The following is a 27,380-nucleotide window of genomic DNA, read 5'->3' as shown; positions in this document are numbered from 1 at the left end:
TGAAACGTTGTGAATATAGTATCAGCTGATTACCATAAACAAGAAAAAGTCTTTCGATTCCGCCGGTTCAAAGTTTATGCAGACCTAACCTGCAGGAAATATTGCAGTATGGTTGGTCGGATCAATATGGTTGTTTAAATTATTTCTCATCAGTTGATGCTGACGATTTACAATTTGTAGCGTCTGCCGCTGCGAACAGAAATTTCACCATGGATGTCGACGATTTAGATTCTTTGGAAGAAAAACTCTTGTACATATCTCGTCATGGGCAACAGGAAAAACTGTGCAAACTGCTTCAGGAAAATGATAATATTGACATTAATTGCAAAGGTTTGTATGTTGTAGAATTTGGATACGTAGTAGGTTTTTAACACCGACATTCGTCATACTGAAGTAGGTGCGACAATGGTCCTTTTCTACAGTTCTAACAATGTTTTGGGGCTTGGTTTTTAGAAATGAAGTGCTGTAAAATCGACTGTCCAAGTGTCAGAGTGTGAACCTATTCAGTCTTTTTTAGTGCATATGCAGCACTTATATAGATTTATTGTCCACACTTCAGTATTGTAATGACTCGAATCAATGACTTGACTCGAGTCACGTTTTTAGATTACTTGACTTGACTCGAGTCAATGCTTGAAATGACTTGACTTGATTCGAGTTTTGGAAATTAACTTGACGTAAGTCATTAAATCTTAGTTGTTGATTTATTAACCAACTGAATTACAGACATTTAGTTTCCTTGCGAACGGTTAAAGCCATAGCCAATGACATGACTTGATTTGACTTGCATTGTATTTTAACTTGCCTTGATCCAACTAGTAATTTGACTAGACTTAACTTAAGTCAACTTTGCAAATGACTTGACTTGACTCGAGTCTTGAAAAAATGACTTGGTTATAGCAATGCCACACTTGTCATCTAGCAGCTATCAAAAACTTCTGTTTGCTTGTAATTCTTAAAGAAAATCAGACAGTCATTTTGGCTAACCAGTCTGTAGGCTACCCTGTTTTATTACAGCTGCACACCTTAGATGGAAATTTTGTATGATATGCCGGAGATGTATGTCGTGGCAAAGGAACAAAAATTGTTACGCCACTGGCGTAAGTGTCAGCTTCAGCCTTTCTGGCATAGCATCATAAAAACATGTGATACGAGAAACAAGCATACAAAAGTTTTAAATGCAAGCCAACAACTTTCCAATCGACTCCATTCCTTAAACTGAGAATTGAACCAGGCCTAGTTGTGGCGAAAAATAATTTGAATTTTAGTATCTGTATGGTGTAAAACATAAGCCCTAATTTTTTGGTGTAAATCTTCCTGTGCATTCCATACAGGCTGCACATCCGAGATAAATTTCAGGCAAACTTTTTGCAAACTTTATTTTTAAATTACCCTCTCATAGGACATTCATTCAAGTATTAAAAATGACTAAGCTACGACTTTGTGTTTGTGGAAGTACTTATTAAAACTAGATGCTACAATGCTTTGCTGAACGAAACACGAAGAAAAGACGTAATTAATTGCTTGTAATGCCTAAGGTTTATCTTGTTTGCACAGGAGATTTCCCACTCAGAAACAGCAAATTTTCCAATCTGGTTTAGACTCATTGAAGTGTGACGCATAATCACAGCTAGCTTACATCCATTTAACCATAATAATTGGCCAAATTTCAATGAGAATCAATGAAAACTTATCCGTCCCATAGGATTTTTGTTAGGTATTAGATAAATTTATAGTAACAAGTGTTAGCCTAGCTTTAAAATGGAGAAAGATTAAATAGGTGATCACTTGGTTAGCCGTTGCACACCTGCGTACCTCGACCATCATCCGTGATCTCAGTGAGTACTGCTATGAAATACAGACCGGATGGCAAAATGGATCTAGCTAACCTTCATTCATCACGCACTGATAAAAAAATTTTCTATTGCTCTTATCGTTGCTATGATTAAGTCCTTACTTCGTGTTTTGCGCAAAGCATTTTTGATGAAGAAAATCTTGCCCACAAGAATGGCTGATTAATTTGCCTGAATATTATCCATAGTGGAAACTGTGGCACCTGCTCGCATGAAATTCATTACTTATATGCCAAACTTTTTACAATCACGCTGATTTATGATAAATAAACAAAGATAAATTGTTTGTTTGAATGCCAGTTTATAATAATATAATTAAAGAAAGAACTGAGGCTTCAGTGTACGCCAAAATTTGTGTCTTTGCACACACCATTTCTCATTGAAAACTGCTGTACCAGTCAAGGATATAATCTCTTTTATGAGAGTGTAAATTTCTTTGTCTCCCAAATTAAAGCTTATATGAAGTTAAGTGTGCAAAAAGTTTATTTGAAATTTTTCTCAGATGTACAGTTGCCACTAAATGCTGACCAAACCATAGACCAATCGATATTGTGATATTGTGGTACTGACTTACCCTGCATCTTGCAAGCTGCATGCACGAGATTCATCAATTTGTCTGCTGAACTTCGTTATATTCCCGTCATTTTGTAATAAATAAATAAATAAGGAAAAATTGGTTGTTAGAACAACGATTTATTATAAATGAAAATTGGTTGTTAGAACAACGATTTATTATAAATGAAGCAAAAATTAAGGCTTCAGACTTCAGTGCATGCCATCATGCCTAATTGTGCTAGCGACTTTACTCTCTAATTTAGTAAGAAAAAAGAAAAGTGGAAAAAAGGTTTCATCAAGCTTGCTGGCCTACAGGTTTTAAATTACTTCAGCATAACCATTTTCTCTTTCTTTTTAAGAATGGTAAGCAAAAGGTTCTACTCCCAAGTTTGTGTCATTTGCATGCGTCATTAAAAACTGCCATATATACTTTTTAGACTGTAGGAAACATATTCTGGTTGCAAACTAATTTTGTCTGGGTAGTTTTATATGTTTCAAGATGCAATTTTTGCACAGAAAATTATTCTTTTTTATTGCAATATCTACTTTAAATAGTGATTCCCATTTGTGCAATGCAATTGTGCATTTGAAAAAATATCTTGGGTCAGACTGGGTTTCATGGCGAAGTTTCGGCTTGAACTTGGTTGACTGGATGAGACTCGTTTTGCTTGTTCATCATGCTTTGATAGTTTTGGACGTAACGTTTTAGATTTTTAGTATCATAGTTGAGTTACCACCTAAGTCTTTTGAGAAGCATTTTTGATAAAGAGAGGAAATCGTGGATGAAAGATATAAAAGCTTAGCTTCTGTAAACTGTACTTTATGTTTGGTTGCGAATGTCAAGGTTAGTCAGCTGCGTGAAACATTTTGGTCAACGTTTGTCTTAAGTGTGCAGTTGCAATGAAAGTCAGATCATAGTCTTGGTTTTGGATTAAATCTACTAACATTTAAGCAAAAAAAATGCTCTTTGAATGGAGATATGTGCTCCTGTTTGCATGTCATTACGACTATTTAATATAACTTTAGTTCAATAATTTTTTTAAAGAAAGTCTACTTAAAACTAACATTGATGTGCACAGCTTTGTAAATTTTACTGTTTTAAAAGGACAGTCGAAAAGCAACAGATCATGGACTCCACTTCACCTGGCAAGTTATTTTGGCCACAAAGGTGTTTTAGAGATTTTATTAGAACATGGTGCGAATCCTAATGTTGTAAACCAAACTGGGGATACAGCACTGCACAAAGCATCGCTAACAAGCAGAGAGGTGCTGAATAATTTGCTCTTTTGATATGTACAATATATTTTTATGCTAATGAGAAAAATATGACATTACTTCTGTAGGACCTTGTTATGTGCTTACTGAAGTATGATGCCAGTACTTCTATTGTTAATGATGAAGGAAAAAGAGCAAGTCAGATTGCTGAAGATTCTAGCATTAAACACACTATTGAAGGTAATGATTAGAATAAAATAGGTTTAAAAGTGTGTAATCTCCTCATGAACTCAACAAAATATATCATATTGATTAGCTTATGCATGATTGCATTGTTTCTCATTATTGTTTTATATATCAAAACCATTTTGTGTTGTACTGAAAAAAGTTTATTTCTTCCAGCTGCTGAACAAGTCCAGACTTTAAAAGCCATGAACACTTTCTTGCAAGCAGTAAAACAGGGCCAAGTTGATGCTGTGAAGGAAATGGTAAGCGTTTTGTCTGTAAAGTCCAAATTCTTACTAAAAGTCATAGGTTTTAATTTTGTTTTTTTTATTTTTTCTTTAATCCAAGAAATGTTTTAAGATTTCCTCAGACCTGGCTGTATTGGATACTTTTGATAACCATGGTAACACTGCCTTACACCATGCAGCCATGCGTGATCAGCGTTCTATGGCAGTTGTCCTTATGCAAAATGGTGCCAACCCCAATGCAGTGAATAAAGATGGTACGTTGTGTCTAATTGCACCAGAACATATTACAAAATTGATCTGGTCTGAATCATCTCTAACTGATTTCCCTAGAAAATGCTAGTTAGCAAAGTCTGGTATAGTATGACACCAATTAACTATTTTTGCTTTTGTATTAATAGTGAATTTTTTACATTTATTGTTAATTTGACGCACTTTTTATTCTGGCTGCTTCCAGATGAAAAGGCAGTAGATCTCTGTCATAGCAAGCAGATGAGAAAACTCCTAGAAGTGCGACCGTTTAGACAGAATTTTAAATTTGTTCAACGATTTGAAGGTCCTTTGATGAAGGTAAAATGCTACGTCAAGCACAAGTTACTTATTCTACCAATAGTTTTTTATATTTAAAATAAAGTAATCGATTTTTATTAAATCAAAACGTTGTTTAACAGCGTACGAGGATTTTAGGCCCAAAATGGTACTGGGTCGTTTTGGAAAAAGGGGTGATGTCATATTTTGCAAAACGAGCTGATGCTGCATTGGGAGCGAGGCGAAAAATGTTCAAATACTTAACTGAAGCTGCAGTTACTGTAAGATGCTTATTGTATATGATTTACTGTTTTTGCTTCTTTAGTTTTTCAACTTGGTCTAAAATGTTAATAGCAAATATAACTTACGTATGGTGTGAGATCAGTAGTATATTCACAATAATTTAATTGCAATGTGAAATATTAATTATATTCTTGTGTATATATTTTTTTACTTTGTTGTATAGTCTTGAGCATATCCTAACTAAATAATTAGTGTCCATGATATCAGTTATTTATGAAAATATTAAATGCTATTTTGTGTAATTAATTATTATTAGCTTCAGTAAGTTATTGGTTTTGCCTATTAAACAAAATTCGTTCCCTAGTGGAGCGTAGCTAGACAAAATGAGTTAAGTCAACTGAAATTTTGTTGACTTTACTGACTTCACAAAACTCTTTCTCTGTCCATCCTTTATTTGCATGCATACAGTTACGAGATGAGAATCAGTATGGCCTGATAGTCCGTTTCTTTGATGGTTCTTACCACAACCTCATGGTACACCAGAAGAATAATCCACTCATTCATCGCCAGGTAAAGCAGCTGACAAATATTGTAGTATTTGTGTCTGTACAATTAAGACAATTAATATTGTGAGTGACCCTAAACAAGGAACCTATAACAACCTGGAACAAGGCCCTGTTAGCCGACATGCTTTACGCTGAGGCTTTTAAAGGTAACCGTTAGCGTATGTGCGGCTTACAAATTTGCTATGTGCGACATTGCATTACTTATGCTGCAATTTAAGCAACAGTTACGTCAGACCTCACTTTTTCAGTAAAGCCTGTGCGCTGGAAGATCGTAAACTCGCGAGACCATTACTGTTAATGCCGTTAATGGTTACGGGTAAAGTTGGTTCTGTTATGACAATAAACCCATAAACATAACCAATATAAACGACGTCACGAAAGGAGTCATAAAGTTGTAGACGTCATAGGTAGTAAATACGTAATAGCAATAATTACGTAATTGCGCATGATTTAGTTTCTGATATATTGACGTAACGCTTCTGTTTTGTTTTGAATAATCGCTGTTAATGCTGGTCTAATAGAGTAGAACACAATCGTGTCAGCTACAGGAAGATCTTATTACGACCTGTCACTAAGCATAGGTAACCGCAAGCTAGAATAATTTAAAAATTTAAATTTTCGTAGCGTGCTCATATCATGAATTGATGTCTTGACTCGTTTGCAAAGGTTTTAAAAGCAATTAATACGCCAACAGCGAAAGGAAGTACTGTTTTAGACTGATACAGGCTGTTGCAAATATTCTCTAAGTCTAAAACTGAGGCCTACTGGAATATAATTGCAATATGTGCAGAAGGTTATAAAAAAGATACTGCTTGTCGCGTTTGTGCAAGATAGCAAGTTGGTGCGAGGAAGATTTGTACAGTGAAACGCGGCAGTTGTCTTATTATTACGATATTTTTTCGTGACGTCATTGGTAGAGTTTGTTGTTGAAACTTCCCAATGCGCTCTAACAACCATCTCTCTTTAATGGAAAGAAACAAACTTCTTAGTCGCAAAGCTTTGCAATTAAAGACCATTTATCAGGTTACAAATTAAACCTGTAATCAACATATTATTAGCATTGTTGGCTTTCCTGCCATTGATTACATCCCAAGTTAGTTTTACAGCAGATGTTTGTTGATTTATTATTTATGTATCTTAAAATTAAATAATAGTATTTCAAAGCGATCCATTTTCATCCAGCAATGGATTGAAGCTATCAGGGAACACGTTCGCTACAGCAACCACTTTGTCGTCGAAGATCACGTGATCGTAGAAAGCGATAACGACGATGACAACATCGGGTCCATGGTCGACGTTAAAAATGCGGTTCAGGTAAAGAAAGATTTGTCGCTGTCGTATTGTGTATTGCGTGCAAATACTGCAAGGTGTAGATAGCCTATGTTGCACGTAGCGTACATGATCAATAACAGTGTGTAGGAGTTAGGTATCGAGCTGATCGCCTACAAATCAATGGGCATTATCTACAAGACGAAAGGAAGCCCACTAATTTTTGTACAGATGAAGGGCTGCAAGTTGTGCTTAATTTGTAATAATCGGTCAAGAAATATTTTGTACAACTTATCCTTGTAAATAACTTAGTGTATTTCGCATATACCGCGTAAATTTGTAAGTCTTAGCCAGAACTCAATAGTCACGCCATGCAGAAACAGTTTATTTCTGTGGGAGGCCATTGCGGCCAAGACACCCCATCGATATAGAATACTTATCATCACACACGGCACGCAGGGAATCCAGCAATATAAATGCACACAATTATAGCTTTTGGCGGTTTGTTTTTTAACAAAAAAGCAATTTTCTTCATTTATAGGAATGCGATTTTACGCCGCAGCACAATGCTTCATGTGACATTGAATTGCAATGACATTTGATGCTTCTATGATATCTTACAACATTAACCTTAAACCAAAGCAAAGCTTCGGTAAATATTCCGGACAAAGAATTTTTTCAATAAAATTTACTGGTTAAAGCTTTTATCTCTAAAATGTGTCGCAAATTTGTTATTAATTATGACGTAATTAATGGCAGTGGTGACACACGATGTAAAATCCATGTGAGGGACAGCTGGTGAATTAAGCATCAGCACAGACAGTAGCCTATACTACTGGAAAGAAGTCTCTTATGACTGACGGCGCCAAAAAGCCGGTATAGTTTAAAGTTAAATGTTCTGAAAGACACAACAGGAAAATATTGCGTGGGTTTAAACCTAATCTAACTTACAGTTAATGTGTTTTTGCCAACGTAGGTAGATGCCATGCTGCTGCTCACTATGTTCAGTCGTGGCAGTCTGCATTATACTAATGCTGTACCCGTGCTTGCTGTAACGACACGATAGCGTAACTAGTGAGGGTAAATTTACTGTGACGTATTTCTTGTATTTTTAAATGCTGAAAATAAACGTCATCTGCTACTAATTATCTTCCTGTGAGGTCGTATTCTGCTCAAATGCCTTTATCAGCTCGCCTTAGCTCCATCCTACATGTTCAAACACTCCTGTCACGTTTGTTGATTGCATATTTTGAAGTCATAACCGCCGCCACCGTCGTCATCTTATGTGCGAAACTTGCAATACTTTTTTGGCAATAATTGTCTAGAGCTTTACTACTTAATTATTATTAAAAATTCTTTGTCTGATATACTTGTTCACTTACTGACTTACTTATGTATTGACAAATCTTTTTTGGGTTGAGATTAACTTGCTTCGACACTTAACCACCACTATAATTGTCAATGATATTTTTATACAACTATGTTTAATGGATACTTTTTGTAAAATTGAATCCCAATTATTAGATATAGTGTAGTCATGGATGAATTAAATCCATTGCATGATAAATTATGTTTGCAGAATGCGCAAGTTCATCATCAAGTGTTGAAATCACACATCGACGAATTGACCCAAATCGTTCAAAAATACGTCGCTAATGATTACGCTGCAACCAAAAACGAATGTAAGTGATCAATCTAAACTATACTGACCTATGGTTGTATTTTGGAGAGTTAACGGTACCGAAGCGTCATGTTCTAGCGCTAAAATTTAATTTAAACCGCACCGAAACATATGTCACCATGTACTCCTTTGCAAATATCATTATGATATCGTTTACCGGATATTATGTTGTATATTTTATGCTCTTTGTGCTGTTATGTTACATTTGTATATGACTTCCGAATTGTCATGAATATTTTTATTTATATCTATATTACGTCAAGGTCAACGAATGTCAGCTTTGGTGTTAGGGAAGGCTCATAAAGTTTTAACAACGTCCACTGAAATGTCCGAATCGTTTTCCAAATGCCTCGCCGTTCTGGAAAGGCAAGAGCAGGTATGTAGATTAAAGAGAATACAAAAAAATTAAAATTTTGTACGTAGGCAAGAAATTATCATGTTTTGTGAGATGTACTATGTGTCAATGGGTTTGCCTGCTTCCCAACGCTGTACGATCGCGTAGAGCGGTTAGGTTTGGCTCCATTGTACTTACATGGAGTTCTTGTTTAGTTTAAGGTTTGCGTTATAAGTTTCGTCTTCATAAAAGTAGTATTATGCTACTTTGCCGTTGATGCTATTTCGGCACCGTCCCATATGTCGCCTTTTCCTTGCTGACCGATCCTTGACCGGACATATTCGAAACTGCGCATGAAAGGTGACTTTACAGCGGAGTTAGTGAATATTACATACGCAACTAGCGTGTATTTGCATGCTTGCAGTTCCAATTGCGCAAGGAGTTTATGTATATGTGTGTTTGAACAAAAAGTATTCTGCATGTAGAGTTGAAGTGCGCATTGTGAATTCGAAACACTTTCATTTAATGTTGCATTGATATAATCGGGAATTTATTTTCTTCGTGTAGTTGCGTTCCTTAGTTGCCAGGTCGGTTGAAACATTGAGCAACGCAGTAAGGCTCCAAGCCTGCTGACTTATTGAACTTGTTGCAATGCAATATGTAATGATACTATGCTATGCTCGAAGACCAAGGCTGTTGACGTACGATAAAAGCTCGAGTGACCGCCTCAGATACGATTATACTTGACCACTGTTCAATTCCATCGTATGGGAATCCCATGTCCATGGGAATCCCATCCCGTGCAAAATAATGAGCAGATTATGTTGTGACTCACAACAATGTTAACTGTTTTTCCAACCCTATTTAGGTATTAGTTAACATGCGTCACTTGGCGTTATTTTTGCCTTTTTATGTTTATATGTAGCACTTTTGTTTGTTTGGACTTAATTGAAAGCGTGGTGAACCAAAGTTTTAGACCTATTCCACCACAGCTCGTGATGTAGAAAGGTCGTTATATTACTTTGCTACTTTTTCGTCTTTCGGTATAAACTTTCGTCGCCTATTTTTAGTATAACGTAAACAATCCAACGGTATAAAATTTCAACAGATCCGGCTGCACATGCAATGGTTTGTTGTCGTCCTTAATTGCAAAGTATGTTAATGCTCATATCGTTTTGATTTTCCGCTGTTTTAAAGGTAGTAACCATACACACCTCTTCATCTTCTTGAACACGCATTAAGTTTAATTAATTTATTCCTCAGCAAAATCCATGTATAATATACTTTTTCCGCTAAATGGCGTAGCGCGATTATCCTTTCGTCAATTCCGATGGACTGACGTTTTTCCTTCAGTTGTGCCATTTTAAGGATATCAGGTTACGTGCGTAAGCGGGGAACAGCATGTTAGCCACACTATAGGTTTCGCATAGGCTGTCAGAGATTTGAATAGAGAATGTCATTTAGGTTTATGCATTTCCTCGTTTGTTTAGCCAAATTGACAGTTAAACCTGTTTCCTTTCTTTGGTGGCGGAATACGTAAAGATCTTAGCAAAAAACCAGACGCAGATGTCAAAGTTGCTGTAGGCATGTTTCAATGCTAAGACTTCATCATATTTCTTTAACAGCAAGGCGCTTATAATTGCTGCAAGGTGTAAAACGATATAATAAACAGCATAAACAGATTTAAATTGGGAATGCTCTGCTGTAGGTTTTTCACTATGGACACCTTTTTCGTAATTTCGTCCGTTTTTAACGTTTAATCAAACTTTGTTTCTAGGTATTTGGATAATTATTATTAGTTTATTATTAATTTAAGATTGCTTCTTATTTAAGTGCGCTACAAAACCAGTTTATTTGATCTCTTCAAAATCCGTCGCATAGATCTAATTTTTGTGCTAACAACGTCAATAGCCAGAACAGTGCCAGTGTGCCTTGATGTGAGCAATTGCTAATCTACTGTGTTTGCCTGTTTGCATTTCATCTTAATAATAGAAAATAAACGACATGACTCGTTTTTTGGTCCGTCGCATCGTCTTGAAAGTAAACAAAGGTTCTCTTTAGGTGTTTCCGAACAGTGAAGATTAGGTTACGTTCTTCAGCTTTGCCTACATCCTGTTCGAAAAACGAGGCCCAAGGTTACTCGGGGTAGGCCAAGCCTGTGGCTTTATGCAGCATTTTACAACGTTCCGTTCAATTAAAGCGGCATATAGCGCGATTAGTTCTTATAAAAGGGGTTTTTCTTAATTTCAGTCGTTTATCGTTAGGTTAAGTTTGCACCCTGTAGTTGCTGATAAGAATGCAATACAATTAATTAATGGATGTGACTGTCTCATCGTAAGTAGGTCACGCGGCCCATTGTTAAAAATTGGCGGTTAGGGTTGAAGAACGGGTATGCAAAATGCTTTATTTAACCATCTAGGCTTTAACTGAAGTTAGATTTAGATTAGAAGGAAGATTTAAAAAAGGTTTCTGGTTCTATGTAATTACATTTAAATTAAGTTTACAAGAAGCCGTGAACAAAAGCTCCGAAGGTGCGATTTGTTTTCTGGTGAAATAGTTACAGTCTTAATTAATATAAAGGCGCACGACATCATGTAAACTCTTTAAAGTCTAAACGGTCACCGGGAAATTGAGAATATCAGTTAATAAGACGCGATGTACATATGTGGCTTAGTACGGTTTCCAGATGAATTTAATTTAATTCGTTAAATTGTAGCATTTAGATGCGAATAGCTGGCATTTTAACGTTGCAAAAATCACAAATAATTACATGTCACAGGCGGGATGGAATCATATGAAAACGTTAGCGTCATATGCGTGCGTTTATGTACGTGATTTATGGCTTCGTCACATGTTTTCCACGTCATAGCCTGCGTGATGTCGAATCTCGTTAGACGTTAGACACCATATTGACGATTCATGCTTGGCCTAGCATAGCTTATAGCTGTTATTATGTCACCTAGCTGCAGGCGGATACTTCTTGACAATGGTAAAGCAGCAGAACGTGAAAGATATTTTGTTCGCTAGAGCACACTTAATTTAGGAATGTAGTATCGTATGATATAATCTTTAGGGGTCACAAGGTCACCTCTACCTTACGCCTTTTGTTATTTTTATGTGTCCATGACGAAGTACGGAAGGTAGCTACATATCATTGGTAACCAAAGCCGCTTTTCAGCTAAGCGCTTAATTAGACAACACAGGTTGCTATGGCATATCTTAGAGGATTTATCCAGATTTCGGTTTGGTTTCATATTTTGATAGCTTTGCGATGCCCCGGGTGATAATTTGTGCTGTAACGGTTACATTTTTCATCACCAGCTGTGGTGTAATCCACAGCATTACTAAGCAGAAATTTTGATAACAGTTAGCTAGCTCAGGAGAATAAGTATTGACTACTTTGTAGGAAATAAGATAGAGGAAGTTGCTTTTTATAACTTGTAAAATTGGTAGCTGCTCACTGGCTTAAAGCCTTAAATGATTTGTTTTTGTCAGTACACACTACACAGGCTATGATTTTATAACAGTGCACAAGTAAAATGCAATGTTATGTGCATAACCATTCTCGTAGTTGTCTAGTGAGTAGTGACCAGTTGTAAAGGTTTTGTGTTTAAGCAGGTACCAGTATTTTTGTGCTGAGTTTTAAAATAAAATTTGTTTTTTAATTCAAAAACACTCACGTGCAGTTTACATAGAAATGAAACTTTCCACAATTGTATGATTTTTTTGTTGCATATATATTTATAATGGTGTTGATACTAAACACTATTCCGTATGACTTGTTTATGTGTGGGTGTTGGACTGTTTGTCTTGAAACAAGTCACACATTTACTATTGCAAAGTCAAAAGCTGTCTAGATATCAGAGGTGATAAGTTGTATGTTTGCATCCTGTACCTATACCTGTGAAAAAATGCACTGGTTTTTTATACTTTGCTTTTGAACTGTTTTTATTTATATTGTACAGATTGGTAAAGCATTTTAAGAGTTAGTTGTAGTTGACTAGTTTTTAACAAATCTGCAAAATCCATGTTAGGCTCGAGAATTGCAGCTTAGCGAAGAGCGTGAGAAAAATCGAGTTTTTGAGCAAGCTCTGCAGGCTTTAGCTACTGAACATCACAATCTGGAAAAAACGATTACCACTCAAGGTCAGGGGTCAACGGGTGAAGGGTCTCCACGAAAGGCGATGCCAGCTTCACCTGCTGATATGGATATGGGAAGGTTTGTCAGCTTTCTTCATTCACATTGTCAACAGACTCACAGCAAATATATCATCTCTTAGTACACCTGATGAAGCAAGCTTATGCTTGCGAAAGCTTGTGTAAAAGAATTAAAAAAAGAAGTTAACCCTAGATTGCCATCTTATTTTCTTTTTTTTTATTTTAGTATATATATTAGGGTTATGACTAGAAAATTTTTTTTTTGCCTGTAGCAGGAATCAATGAACATTTTGGTATAAATTTAGAAAATTATAATTATTTCGTTCAAATCGTAAAAAATATCCCGCACAAACTGACTTTAATTTTTGACATTGGTCCAAATGTAAAAAAAAATTTACAATTCAAAACTTCATTTTTGATACAAATTTAATGTTCAAATATTTATCCTTTTTGCACTTCTGGTAAAGTTCTTCCATCAATTTGACTCCCCTTTCTGCAATTATGTTAGTGCGTGGCCGTGGGTCATCTACAACGGACTTATCCAAATTCCAATGGGTTTTAAGGCACTTTAAGGCTCCAGGATATTCGAGCTCAAAGATAGCATCAAATAATCTTTGGTATATTCCATCTTTAAACCTTTTGTTAGAAAACGAGGCTTCCTGCCACACATTTGCAATGACTGAGCATGATATCTCGAGAGTTAATCTCCATCTAGGGATGAGGAAGTAGGCAATCATAGCATAAATGGCTCTTGAATTCCATCTAGCATTGTGTAGAGATGGAAATTTATGCCATTTGATTAGTGGAAATCTACCATTTTCTTTGAAGAAGCGGAATGCTCTGCACAACTCAAAGAGAAACTTAAAATCATCCCTCCATCCTGGGTTTTCAACCATTTCCATCTCAATTTCTGGCTTGTAGGATTGCTGCAAGTTTTCGTAGTGTTTCACCACATCATCTACAAATTTGTAGTTGAGAGTTGGTTTTGTTGAAGACGTTGGATTGAAGAACTATAATACATGCTTTAAGACTCTATCAAGAATATGATGTTGGCAACCAATATACTGTGGTTTATCAAAACCCTTGCTGATCCTTGCATTTTGCAGTTTCACAACAACGCCATTCAGCCGTCCAGTATTAACAGATGTTGTGTCACATATGATCATTTTCAAATTTTTCCATGCATCATATTCATCTAGTAGGTTTTCTAGGCTGCTGAAAATATCTTGAGCTGTTCCACTTTCGAATTTTAGAACACCCAGTTTGATTTATCTTGATGGACTTTTCTAGCATACTACCTGATATTCATGTTTGCCAATCTTTTTTCCATAAAAGCGTAAACAGAAATTATTCTCCTCTTTCATAATTGATTTTAATTTTAGCTTTGCATTGTTGTCATCTCTTATAACTGCTCACACAATTTACCAAAAAAAAAATTTCAAATCTTCACAATTAAAATTATGTCAGGCAAATTCAAATTAGTCGATATATATACATATACATTGCATTGAAAACTGGAAAAATTTGGTGCGGGAGACTTTTGTTTAAACAGTCTTAACTTTTGTGAGTTTTCAAATCAGGACATAAAAGTTCATCATTTGTAACTACAGGACACACAAAATTAAAAAATTTTTTTTTAAGTCATAACCCTAATATATATCTTTTCATTTATCGCTAGTATGTTGTTTTCTTGCTATAGTGACAGGCCACGTCATTATTCTGGTACATCGAAAAATTCCAGTGCTGGATTTTTAAGCGATGAAGATGAGTTTTATGATGCTGTTTCTGGCGACTCAGATACCAGTGAGTAAATTGATTTGTTGTGTAACTTCACTGAAACATTTTGTATATCTATTGCTGACAGATATGAGTACTTGAGCATACTAAAGCAAAATTGCTTTGGTCTGTTTATATATGATACAGTAATTATATTGGTTGTGAGATGTTTTTCAAACAATATCATATGCTAAGTTATCCATTTGTACACATCATATTTAATTTCGTTTAATATTGTGTTCTTCATGAAGATGAAGATTTGGATGGAAAATCTGTCGAAGAAGACTATGATGCTGTGAGTGAATCTGCACCCAATGATGCCCAAATTCTACGTCCTTCAACTTCAAGCAATGAATCTAGCAACCACTCATTAAATGATCCAATTCCAACAAACCCAGTTCAAGAATTAAATGGACAAATGAACAAAGCAGAAACAACAGCTTACAGGACTAGCTTGCCCGTACCTATGTTTTCGAGGGATGAGTTTAGTATTTGGCACATACTGAGACAATGTATTGGGAAGGTTAGTTTATGTTTAATACACTCTTCTGCTGCCACATAGTTTATATTTATCTGCCCAAATATTTGCCTCATCCCCAACGTAAGGTCGTATACCATGTGTTTGCATATCCAATTAATGCTTTATGCTTTAAGTTTCTGTTTTTATCCCAATTCACAAAGCATCTTAAGGCACCTTATATTAATAAGTTTTATGGACAACTTAAAGATGTTGATAATTGAAATGTCTAATTTGCTATCTCTAGCACTTAAACATATTTACTGTATTGCTTGATGTTTGATACTAACACAACTTTATTTAAGGAACTCTCAAAAATCACCATGCCGGTAATATTTAATGAACCACTTAGCTTCATACAGCGCTTGTGTGAATACATGGAGTATAGCTGTTTGCTTGAGGAAGCTTGTAAAGCTGAAGATTCTATAAAACGTATGGAAGTAAGTAATCTTTTGTTTTTGTGTAATATTGTAATGTGCTTGTGAGATAAAGCACAGCAACACTTATTGAAATTATTACTTAAAGCTTTCAGTTGTTCAGTTGGTTGATATGATTGTAAGACATGATACAAATTAACACAAAGTACACATACACATGTTGTTAATGCAGAACTTTGTATGGAATTAAAGCATTCTCAGTAATCATTGCCTTAATTGTATTTCAAACAGAATTTAATAATAAAACCAATTTACTTGCTGTAAAAGATTGTCAATAGGACATTAAGGCGGAAAGTTTTCAAAGCATTGGTATACAACAGACTGTGGCTGTAAACCTGTGATGGACAATGGTCGTTATTCTGACTGTGTTATGCCTGATGTGTAAATATGTTCTGGTGGGCTTGTCCAGAGTTGAAGCTTTTGAAAGCCATGTACCAGTAATTTTTCAAAGCACATAGTTTAACAGAATTTCTTTTCTTTATAATATGCTTTTTGTGACACATACACATTTGTGCAATCACTTCATGCTTGACTCCTGCATAACCCTGATAAAGATAATTTCTATTTTCTTTAGTTATATTTTTGGGTAACTTGGTACCTTAAGGTGTCCCCTTTTTTTGGTGTGCATATTTACATGGCACTGAACTAATTTTGTGATAAGTGTACAAGAAGGTTGCTGATAACTTAACTGCAAATTTTTTACTTTTTACAAGATCAATAAGATGATATTTTATTTTGTACATGACAAATATTTACCACTTTTGTTGCGTTTTATTGACAGTATGTGGCAGCATTTGCTGTATCTGCACTGGCTTCTCAACTTGAAAGAACAGGAAAGCCTTTCAACCCTTTGCTGGGTGAAACATATGAGAACCAAAGGTTTGTAAAACGTACTGAAAATTTGTTTTTGGATCTATGTAAGTTCTGTTTATAATATAGCATATAGGAAAAATTTTCATCAGTAATACCGGGATTTTGTTCATGAATTGTTCCAGTCTTGGTTATTTACAAACTTTATACACAGTAGAAGAGAAATATATTACATTTACTACATTGCTAGGAGCACTATATAGGTAGCAAAGCTGTTCATCGTGTCATGTCTTAACATATATTGCCATGATATGCTGAAAGCTGTATGTGTATACTCTATCACTAAACAAACATAACATAGGATCCAGTTGGGTTTCTTTGTATTTGTCAGGCATGTCGTTTAAGACGTTCACGAGTCATTAGTCTGTAAGTCATATTTGAAAGAACCTTAGCAGTTTAATTTATTTTTTTGTATGTGGTTTGGTGGCATCGATCCAATTTGATATCATCTCGTTAGGTCACAATTTCTAAATGTTAAATAAACTGCATTTTTGACAACCAGCCTTTAATGCGGTGCAGCAGTAATGCTCTTTGAGTAATTATTCAGGGTCGGTGGAAATATTCAGCTTTGTTCTATTCGTTGTTGTTTCAATTCTTACTGTTGATTATATACATCCAAGAGCTGATAGTTGTATTTATTAAGACGCCCGTATATGCTAATTAGTGGGCATAATTTATTTTGTTCAAAACAACTTCCTCTTGTGATGGTGCAAGTTTTTTTTTAAACATGTCGGTGCTTCAACTCAGTATGGCTACACTTGGGTCTGAAACTGAGGAACTGGGCATCGTGTAAATATCCTGTATCACCCTCCTAATGTTGTAATGCTTGCCTAAAAATTTTGTTTCTTTTCCTTCTCTAAGTAATAAATAAATGTTTGTAATCAGAGCAGGAAATTAAATAAAGTTGCATGACTCATTTTATCCTATGCAATGGCCCTAATAGTGTTTTGATTCACCGTCTTGTGTAGTTGTGTATATGGTGATTGCTCTGTAATATCATGTTACCTTAAGCATTTCTCAATTATCCAACTACTGCTTTCAGCCGCACACAAAACAAACTTTATTTTTAACCCAAGCTTTAACCATGAAGAAATGATGTTAAAAATAGCTATGTTCTGGCATTGATTTTGCATTATTTGTTTAGGCCTGACTTGGGCTTCAATTGGGTCTCAGAACAAGTCTCTCACCACCCGCCAGTATCTGCATTTCAGGCGAATGGAACAAACCCACAGTACCCATTTGTATTTCACGGGTCTGTGCACCCCAAGTTAAAGTTCTGGGGAAAAAGTGTTGAAGTTGAACCCAAGGGAACAATGGTTCTCAAACTTACTGCGTAAGTTGCCAACGAAACAATGGTCAAGCTGGTACATTAGCAGATATAGCCATAATATCATCTTTCATAGCCTGTTTATTTCTTCAACGTTATGTCCACTGATTTTCTCTCCGGTATATTATTGCTTTTTCTACTACCCACACATCACAATAACATATTTATTGGTTTTAACCAAACGTGTAATTAAAATGAGTCTACTGTTTTTTATATATGAGTCAAGCAGTTGCCTTTAATTTGTATAATCAGCTCAATGTTCCATTTGCTATACAACCTCACTTCTTACATTCATTTTTCTAGTAAAACTTGTTTTCTTCAACTTTATAGAAATAATATTCAACTTTTTTTCTACTTAAAAATCCACCTTTAAGTAAAAATGTCCCTAAAACAATATTTGAAACTTATAGCTTAGAACGAATTGAACCAACATTCAAAAAACACAAGTTAGTAACCATCAGTTGACTATTAACTGCTATCTCATCATGTCACAGACACGATGAAACCTACAGCTGGACCAACCCTAAATGTTCAGTTCATAATATCGTTGTTGGGAAGCTTTGGATGGAACAACATGGAATTGTGGAGATCTTAAATCACAAGTAAGCTTGACAAAACATCTTAAATTAATTGAAAAATGTCGTGTAAAGCAAACGTGCGCTCGAACAGTGGTTAAATGTCTTTTGCTTTGATTTGCAGAACAAACGAGAGGTGTGTGGTAACCTTTAAACCATACAGCTGGTTCCGAAATGACTTAAACAAGATTGAAGGTTTCATATTTACAGATAGGTTAGTTAGTCACATCGGTGCTTATCATTAAACTATTTAGTTATATAATTGCTATTTTGTTAGATTAGTGATCCCAACCCTGGATTCGTGGAAAGTTTTTAGAGGACTCTGAATGTCCAGAAAAAATTTAGGGCAAAACTTGATAAGAAAAGACTTTATTTCTTCTTGATTTGATTTTTTTTCAATCGTTGTGGCCTGTACTGCGCTTAGTCAATGTTAACAGTCATCATAACACCATGTCAGTACATCAGTATATGTCAACAATACGTATTATTATGTTGCACAGAATAATTTACATGCAAGGGCTGCATTCACGTGTTATATTGTCGCTTGTCCATTTTGTCAGCGATGTTGTCTAGAACATCGGAAATTATTTTTTATTAGGTCGGTAAAATTTCACTGCGGTTTATTACGCAATTAACAGCTTAAAAATCCAGTTGTCTACAGTCATGAATTCGTAATGGCGTATTCAGTGTTTGTTAAGTTGTTTTGACTAACCGAAACGGCCACTTTAAATTCTCCGTCAGTCCCTCAAAATGTGTACTTCTGCAACTACAGCAGTGTCTTAAAATTTCTCGCAGTCTCTTAGAGTTTCATAGCGGTCGCCAAATCCAAACCTCATAAAAAACCATAAGCATACATCCATTAATCCCACTTGGGGTTCGGCAACCTTGAAAAGGTTGGAAACCGTTGCGTAAGATATAATGTGTAAAATAAGTTGTAAGTGCTTTTTAATGACGTCATTTTATTTGTACTGCGGTAACTAGTTTTTTGTCGTCAAGCGTAAGACTCCTACAATTAAATCAACAGCAAAGAAAAAGTGCGAGTCTTGGAAGGCGACTGGACCAAGTACGTCTACTCCCTAGACATGGATACACACCAGAGGTACGTCGCCATGACTACGGGGGCTCCAGGATCGTCGCACAAAGGAAAGTCCCGAACCAAGTCACAGAGCACTTCCAGCGATGATGAGATCATGGATATTCTCACAACGTTAGGGGCTGAAGGTTATTGCAAGTCACTGTGGAGCGTACGGGCGAGACCCAAAATTTCTACCGAGGTAATGATATTGACCAGCTTTCTACGACTACATCGAACCGAAGTCTTTGCCGTTATGCGTGTATTTTACTGATTGTCATTGTTACGTTTTCTAAATTGTTACAGACTTTTTCGAATTTTTCAGATGTATAATATGACCGAGTTCGCGATGTCGTTAAATCAGGAAGAGGTCAAAAGTTATGATCTTGCACCGACTGACTGCAGGTTACGACCTGATATCAGAGCTCTCGAGAATGGAGAGATAGGTAAGAGATTGATGAGAGAGATTAAATGAGTTTGTCGATCCCTCATTGTCATTTAGCTCCCACGCTCAAGTTTCATTGTGATTTTTTGTCCGGCAGATGGTGCTAGTGAAGAAAAGCATCGCTTAGAAGAAAAGCAAAGGACGGCTCGGAAACTGCGTAACAAGAAGAAAAAGGAATGGACCCCAAGGTATGTTATTGCGTCATTGATGACGTAACGCTCATGCTACCCATGCCTGCGATAACAACCGTGTACTTATGTTTGCCAACAGATGGTTCCATAAAGTCCAAAGCCCTCACACGAAGAGTCAGGAATGGCTTTACAACGGCGGTTACCACACACGCGATTGGACGAAATGCCCAGATATATTCTGAAGCGAGTGACGTTTGTCGAAATCAAGGTCAAAGGTCGGCTGTGTTGCGCTCCACTGAGCTGTAGAAATCACAGGATGAAAATTCCCCGTTTGTATTTTGAACTCATTTTCCCCACTCTATCATCATGTAGTACTTTATTTATTGAAAGTTATACGTGACATTAATCAAGTTGACGTCATTTCTTCCAAAACTAACTTCAAAATTGCGACCTTGTTTGCGTTGTTGGCAACGTGGTTAACCGTTTTAAACTAACCTTTAGGGCTAACAACGTAATCGCCGCCATTATCGTGTTTATTATAAATGTTTTGAAGGTGCAATTTTAACGTCGAAATACATTATCAGTTTTTACAGAATTATTACAGTGGTTTTCTTATGAGAAAAGCTGATGCAACCTTTTGATGGCAACCCAGCTTCTAGATTGTGTCGGTGCCCATGGGCTAGGAAACCCTAAGCTACAGCATCCATGCTGTACGCATTCCTATAAACTGGAACTTTAATCTTCAAGTATAAGAAACATCTAAGCAAGCATTGGGAACCAAAGTGTCTGTACTGTTTTTTAGAATGTGTTTCGTGACGCTGGTGGCAATATAACACTGAAACTTTATTTTTCAGCAGTTTTGTAAACATGTCGAAACCTGGCTTTAAGATGTGTTAGTTTCCAAAAATAACTTGAGCAATTAGCCGACCAACTTTTCTATATTTATGTCCGACTTTTTGAAATATTTTTCTTCCTAAAATAGGATTTTCGTCGAAATTTCGGCACTGTGACGGGTTTTGCACTTTGACGTATTAAATATCAATCATTTCGTATGAAAAGGAGCGCATAAATAAGACGACGCCTGGCACGTGACCTTCTAGTTACTGATCTTTGATTAATTATTGTGGCAGATTAAGAAAATTTTTGACGAAATTGAAACCCATTTTGTAGCTTTCCAACAATTAATAACAAACCTCCATCACATTTTCTGATGAAGGTTTCCAAGTTAGGTTTTTTTCAACTGGAACCGTAATTTGATTTTAGACTTTTTGAAGCCTCAAAATGGCGCTTTAAAATTGCTTGCTCATTGTTAGCGCCACGTGTATAACCATATTATGGGCATATTCGTGAGATACAAAAGTAACAAATAAAATCATCCCACCATAAGAAGATTTTACGTAGCCATGATATTGTTTGGGTAGTCAGTCAATTCAATCGCTTGGATCCAGTTACAGACATTAAAGTTGGTGAGCTCCACAACTGAGCAAAATACCGCGGTATAGAATTAACTTGGACTGAATTACAACTGATGCATCATAAAAGCGGTTAAAGTTGAGCTTATACCGTTACAAGTTACTTCGATTCCAATCCAGTCGCTTTCACTTGAGTTCAATATTGCGCAACATACAAAGCTCGAACAATTGTTATATTTTCAATACGGTATTAATAGCGCGGTACAAATTTCACAGTTTACTTTTTATCGAGTTTGTCGCTAAGGCTATGAGTTGGCAACTGACTCTGGTGCATACTCATGCGTATCACGTCTGGCTGCGTTGGGTTTGACGTCACTGATGACGTGGAAAGAGTTGAAGAGACTCCATTTAGGAAAGGTTTTTTCTCCTGGTATCTCAACATCTCGGTAAGGTAATGCTGAAAAAGTTTTACTTCGATGATTTAACGCGAAATTTATAAGAGAAATGCCATGAAACTATTAAGTCGTAATATTAAAACAAGTTTACGGCTTTTGGCCGGCTGGTTATAACTTAAAATTTACTAACAAACCTTACACTGGTACTTTGTGACCAAGTTTTGCAACATTTTTCAAATAAAAAAAAAAAACGCTTAATATTCTCACACTAAGCTTATGGGTAGCTTTTTGAAAAAAATGTTTGATACCAATATTGCCAAACACACTTAAATAACCATGGATTTTCACACCTGCAAAGCGGTCATAGCGGCACAAATGGCAGGGGTGCCGAACCCGTGTGTGGTTGAACTAAAATGGGTGAGTGGACGCTGAACGGAACTGTCAAGTATGGGCTGGGGTCTTGTGTTGCCAATAGGTGATCTGTCTTGGGCCATTAGATCTTGGATCTCTTTGACGATTTGTCTATCATAGAATCAAATTTTATTAATCAAATTTAATTTTGTTTGTTACTGAAGGATAAAATCATTATTTGACCTCTACGACACTTGACAAGGTACAGGCCTACTGGAGCACCAGAATTGACTATGCAAAATGATTATCGTACTTGGTGGCAAGAATCATGTTTTTCCGGGTATGCAATATGTCAGGATCAGAATGTTGTTTGCAAATAAACTCTGCTAAAGGTTTAGCAGGAAATTCGGTTTCACAGACGTACCCGAAGTCTCTTGCCAAATGGACTGCTTCCCCTGAAATCAAAAGTAAAACCGCTTTAAACGTAAAATGTATACCGGCTTTTGATGGCTCATTGAAACTCTTCATAAACAGCAGAATCATTAACAAATAGCCAAGTTGTAAAAGAAACCGAAAGCATACCTTCCACGAGTGACGTGAGCAAGGTCACATTGGCCGCTTTCCTTCTCCCAGCAGGTAGGTTTAGTCCAATTTTATCCAATTTATCGCGAAGTCTTTTGCCGCCGTCTTTTGATTTAGCTCTGTGTGAAAAATATGCAAATTGAAAATTTAGCCTATACTGCCATAAAAAAAACGCCACCAGAATGTTTGTCACTATGACTTATCCCATCAAAAGCTTTTGTTTATGTAGACTTTCAACTCCTACCTTCTCAAGACTCCGCCTAACAGAGATGCATTGAGACATTCCGGCGGTGATAAACGTCTTTGAATTTCAGCGACTGTAACTTTGTACTTGGATGTGGAACTGAGCAAACTTAAACGTCCCGGAACTGAACAAAACACGTCACTAGGATTGGCACCGCCGGTCACTGTTAAAGAAATAACGCAAAACTCACACAACAATAAAGACTATGATCAATGTTTATAGCATTATTTTTCTTTGTACGTTAACTGGTTGGGTTCGGGAGAGAGGCGTACTATTTCAATAAATCTAAGTTGCATTTACTAAGACGCTCATAATTGCACCATCTTTTCACGCCGAGCAAGCGCGCTAAACTTAATTACAGGTTTGTGTCGGGAAAAGTACCTGGAATTAATCCGCCTGGATGACTTACGAAAGCGGTTTTGTTGACGTCACGGCTCTTGATAGATATTGTCGCACCTGACACGTGATTTCCAGCTACAAATGGAAAGAACCTCGTGATAAGTTTAATAATATTTAAAAGGAAGTTCTCTGCAGAACGCAAAAATCATTACCAAAGCTTGGAAACTTTTCAAACCTGAAAAATTTATGTTTCATTCTCACACCATACCAGTTATGACGACATTTGGCAACTTTCTTACAACTAGTCATAGACAACGTCAAGGTGACGTCATCAAGAATCACCAACCTTTTTTGGAACCCATATCGGTAGCGGTAATGTAGGTGGCGGTCGGGCCATCGGCCTGTTGGGAGTGAGGAATGTCATCCAGGGAGAGCCCGTTGGGATGAATGATGTGGATGGGAGAAAGCATGTCCACCGGCTCGTGGGCGATGGCCTCGTTAGCGGGTACCAGGTCGTTGCGAAACGTCTCTAAGTCGTTGTCTCTTTCCATGGCGGGAATGACGTGATGGGGAAGATTGCTGTGGAATATCCCCGGTCTTGATGTTTCGGATTGTATCCTTGGCTCGCTGGTGTAGGCTGCGTAAGGTTGCTGTTAAACCAAAGGCAAACATTAATCAAAAATTTACGACAACTTGCACAGGAGTTCGCTATGAACAACTTCTACAAAATGTGCACTGAGCAAGCTGTGTATCTCGTAATTGGTGCGTATAATTTTCAAAAAGTTAACAACAACTTTCTGGGCTGTGTTTTCTTGTATGAAAAAATGAAGAATTTTGCCCCAATTCTCCCAATGTTCTACATTGGATAATGTCCTAACAAAACCACATAAGTGTCCTGAAGCTCGGTTCATTAACGTGATAATCGGATTGCTAGATCGTCCGAGCTACATCAAAGTATCGGCCACATTCCATACGGACACAAACAGCCCAACATTAACGACGGCATTACGTCACATACCTGTCCGTATTGATCGTGATGGATGCTCTGGAAATCAATGTGAGATGTTGGCTGGGAATTGTAGTGAGAGGTGGAGGAAAAGTAAGTGGGCTGAAATTCGATGGTGTTCACGGGCTGATATCTGGTCACAACTGACGCTGGCGTTGGACTGTAATTCTGTGAAAGGGCATCCGAGGATACCGTGTCAAGCTGAGTCAGTCTGTTGTGGTCAGGATTGGCTGAATCCGGCCTCGTCTAATTACGATCAGAATTTTAACAAGAAAACGACCTGTTTGGTTCTGTTTGTTATTACTCATCGAATTAATAACAAACTGAGTTATGGCATAAATCCTTGATAAGTAGATATCAAAATGTAGGCAATAGAAACGTATAATGGGTCGATTTACAGAGTTTCACAACAAATTATCAAGTTTCATTCTCACGTTACTGAGCTCTAAAACCTCGAGGGCAAACTTTATAAGATTAAGGCTTTATTCTCTGTATAAGCTGTCGCCTTACCTCAAGCGTATGTTGCAAAAGACCGAAATTCGGGACTCCTTGCAATCCCTGATGTTGGGGAATGATTAATAAGGGCCCCTCCTCCAGACGGGGTCGTTTGGGAGCCGGAGATTCCATGCGGCTCTGGCTTGATTCGTCGTCGACCAAAATCGTTTGACCAGCGTCCGAACGGACCGTCTGTGCGGAGACAGAATGAGACTGGGGTGGTCTTTGCAGATGGGGCGATTCAGAACCCCGAACGGATAAAGCTCGCAGTTCACTCATTGTTTAACTCAGAATGATATTATTACCAGCGATTTAGAGAAGATATTCTATAAGGCACTGAATAATTTGTTGATATAATCGTTGCATAGTAAACAGATATGCCGATAAGAATCCTGCAAATTGAAATTGATTTCAAATCTAAATTGAAATACTTTCCAAAGCACAAGGTTGGAATTAAGTAAATTCCGAGTAAAAATATGTAACATTTCTGCGTAGCCGACCAAATCGTCTTAGTCGCATTGTTGGCGTTGCTGCGTTCGAGCGCATTACATCTAAAGAATGTTTATATGGTTTAAGTGGCTTACACGAAAAATTACATGCTAATTCAGCCTACAGTTAGTTGGAAGATGTTTTTGATAATCTAAATCTAAATTTAAATAAAAAGGCACGTTATTTTGTTATAAAAATATTTTAATTTATTTATTTGGACACCGTAACGATAACGCATGTCAACCACGTCATACGTCACAGGTTTCTTCAATCCCGCTCCTCTATACATTAGCGGGTACTTTTGTGCCCGAAGCGCGTCCGTGTGACGTAACGCTAGGTAGCGCGCTTTCATCACGTTTCTGAATGAAAATAAATAGAAATTTCATTTCATCAATACAGTATTAGTTAAGAAAGATTTAAATACTAAGATATGGAAAAATTGTTTTAACGTAAAATAATGACAGACTCCAAAATATTATTTTACATATAAGGAATAGTTGACATTGATAAACAAGATGGCGTTTATATTTAAAACTTTCTTTGCGAGAAGTTTTCCTGTGTACCCAGTAAAAACAGATTATGAGTAATATGATATCATCAAAGTTGATTTAGAATTATTTTACAAGTTAATTAGATTGTACGAAAACGACCATGGGATTTTTACACGGTGTTTTTTAATATCTTATAACAAAAAAACGTTCAAAATTATTCTTGTTTGCAGAAAACTTGAAAATATTAGGCATATTTTTAATGCAAATAAAAGCCTATTATTTTATTAGGCTCTCATAAGTCAACTAGAAATTTTCTAAAATGCTAAAAGGTCGAAAATCGGCGATTTTTTTACTAAATAAACGCGATACGATTTGTCTGTTTAATTGAGGTTGTAATCTCAGCTAAAACAACATGTTTTGAATAAACTGCCTCTAGCTTTCCTTTTTGAAAATTGCTTACAAAAATCCTCAGGCAACTAGCTGCCTCTGGCTCGGACCTAGGGCTACACTAACATTCACTTGATATACGAGAAACAGGTTTTTTTCTGCGCGACTTTCTTTGCTTCAACTTCGTTACCTTGCCCTCAGGCGGATGAACGATCATTTTTTAACCACTATCTTTGCTCTAAATCGCTCCGATTTAATGCGCAGCAACGAAAACAATTCAGAGAAATTTCGACATTCTCTTTGACACTCGTTGAAAAAATATGATCATCGTCGGTGATAAAACGACCTGTTGTTTTCTGCTTTATTGCTCCGCATACTGGCTAATTGTCCGAAATACCTGTCGCACTCTTCAACCTAATACTTAAGCATATCATCCAGATGGTATCCATCATACCCCAGACCCCGGAATATGTTTCAAATGCTCATATTACCGGAAAGTTACGGGCGCTCTTGCCTTAAAGCCATTCTGTAATTGTCAGGTGAAAGGTGCTGGAAAATGACTGCCCACGGCGTCGTGGCTTTTTATATAAACGAACGTGAAATCGTCTTGGGTCCTGTGTCGTATCTAATCTTTTGTGAGAGCTTACAAACTTTGCGGCATCGTAGAGATTAGATATCAACTGATTTTGCACCATTTGCGCTTGTTTTCGCAGAGACAATTGTTTTCTTATTCGATTTACACAATCCGGCCATTTCGAGTTACAATAACATAATAACCACGTCGCAATTACTGCATAGGAATGTCGCTTAGGTGAGGTCCTATTATTGGAGAAACTTCAACAGTTCTGTGCTGGCGAGACCGGTATCATTTAGAGCAGCCGCTTTGTAAGTTGTTTAAGGCTCTGCTATATTTGTTCAGCTAAAGGAATATAATTTATGGGATTAGGCACCGTTTAGAGTTACCTATACTTGGCTATAATTCGGTCATAAAGTTATTTATTGTGTGAAAATTATCATATTGCTGGGATCTTAATTCGAGGGTTTCAAGTCTCGTATAGGAAATAGTTATTCCCAATAAGTAAGGAACGGAGGAAATAGGGGAAATGGGGGTTCACTTTCCAGCCGAAATTGCTCGCCTATTGTCTGATTTATAACCCACAAAACGTA

The 27,380-nt window shown here is 36.7% G+C and overlaps 2 protein-coding genes across 5 annotated transcripts; one reads left to right on the top strand and one right to left on the bottom strand.

Moving 5' to 3' along the window:
• Positions 1-52: 52 nt before the first annotated feature.
• On the top strand, positions 53-20,617 carry LOC143450669 (oxysterol-binding protein-related protein 1-like). 3 transcript variants are annotated; one of them, XM_076951303.1, is made up of 24 exons: positions 95-111; positions 181-330; positions 3,514-3,674; positions 3,752-3,863; positions 4,026-4,111; positions 4,209-4,350; positions 4,551-4,663; positions 4,765-4,902; positions 5,333-5,434; positions 6,613-6,744; positions 8,279-8,381; positions 8,644-8,756; positions 12,749-12,933; positions 14,572-14,675; positions 14,900-15,171; positions 15,471-15,605; positions 16,384-16,481; positions 17,617-17,805; positions 18,294-18,401; positions 18,499-18,588; positions 19,399-19,648; positions 19,772-19,892; positions 19,989-20,079; positions 20,162-20,617. In XM_076951303.1, the coding sequence occupies exons 2-24, from the start codon at positions 210-212 to the stop codon at positions 20,262-20,264; spliced, it is 3,069 nt and encodes a 1,022-aa protein (XP_076807418.1). In that variant the 5' UTR covers positions 95-111; positions 181-209; the 3' UTR covers positions 20,265-20,617. The 3 variants fall into 3 exon arrangements, with proteins under 3 accessions (XP_076807420.1, XP_076807418.1, XP_076807419.1); XM_076951304.1 differs by lacking the exon at positions 95-111 and having other exon boundaries at positions 185-330; positions 3,519-3,674; XM_076951305.1 differs by lacking the exons at positions 19,399-19,648; positions 19,772-19,892; positions 19,989-20,079; positions 20,162-20,617 and adding an exon at positions 18,652-19,392 and having other exon boundaries at positions 53-330.
• A 1,037-nt stretch (positions 20,618-21,654) lies between these two features.
• Positions 21,655-26,404, bottom strand: LOC143450671 (transcription factor AP-2-alpha-like). 2 transcript variants are annotated; one of them, XM_076951310.1, is made up of 9 exons: positions 24,862-26,404; positions 24,364-24,519; positions 23,692-23,995; positions 23,388-23,480; positions 23,007-23,169; positions 22,763-22,881; positions 22,494-22,635; positions 22,180-22,351; positions 21,655-21,891 (listed from the first exon to the last, which is right to left on the bottom strand). In XM_076951310.1, exons 1-9 carry the CDS (start codon positions 25,123-25,125, stop codon positions 21,712-21,714), a joined length of 1,593 nt encoding a protein of 530 aa, XP_076807425.1. In that variant the 5' UTR covers positions 25,126-26,404; the 3' UTR covers positions 21,655-21,711. The 2 variants fall into 2 exon arrangements, with proteins under 2 accessions (XP_076807425.1, XP_076807424.1); XM_076951309.1 differs by having other exon boundaries at positions 24,364-24,597; positions 24,862-26,397.
• Positions 26,405-27,380: the final 976 nt, after the last annotated feature.

The sequence above is a fragment of the Clavelina lepadiformis genome, chromosome 3, assembly GCF_947623445.1.
Source record: "Clavelina lepadiformis chromosome 3, kaClaLepa1.1, whole genome shotgun sequence".
Taxonomy (NCBI): Eukaryota; Metazoa; Chordata; class Ascidiacea; order Aplousobranchia; family Clavelinidae; genus Clavelina; species Clavelina lepadiformis.
This window is presented reverse-complemented; position numbering and strand designations above follow the sequence as displayed.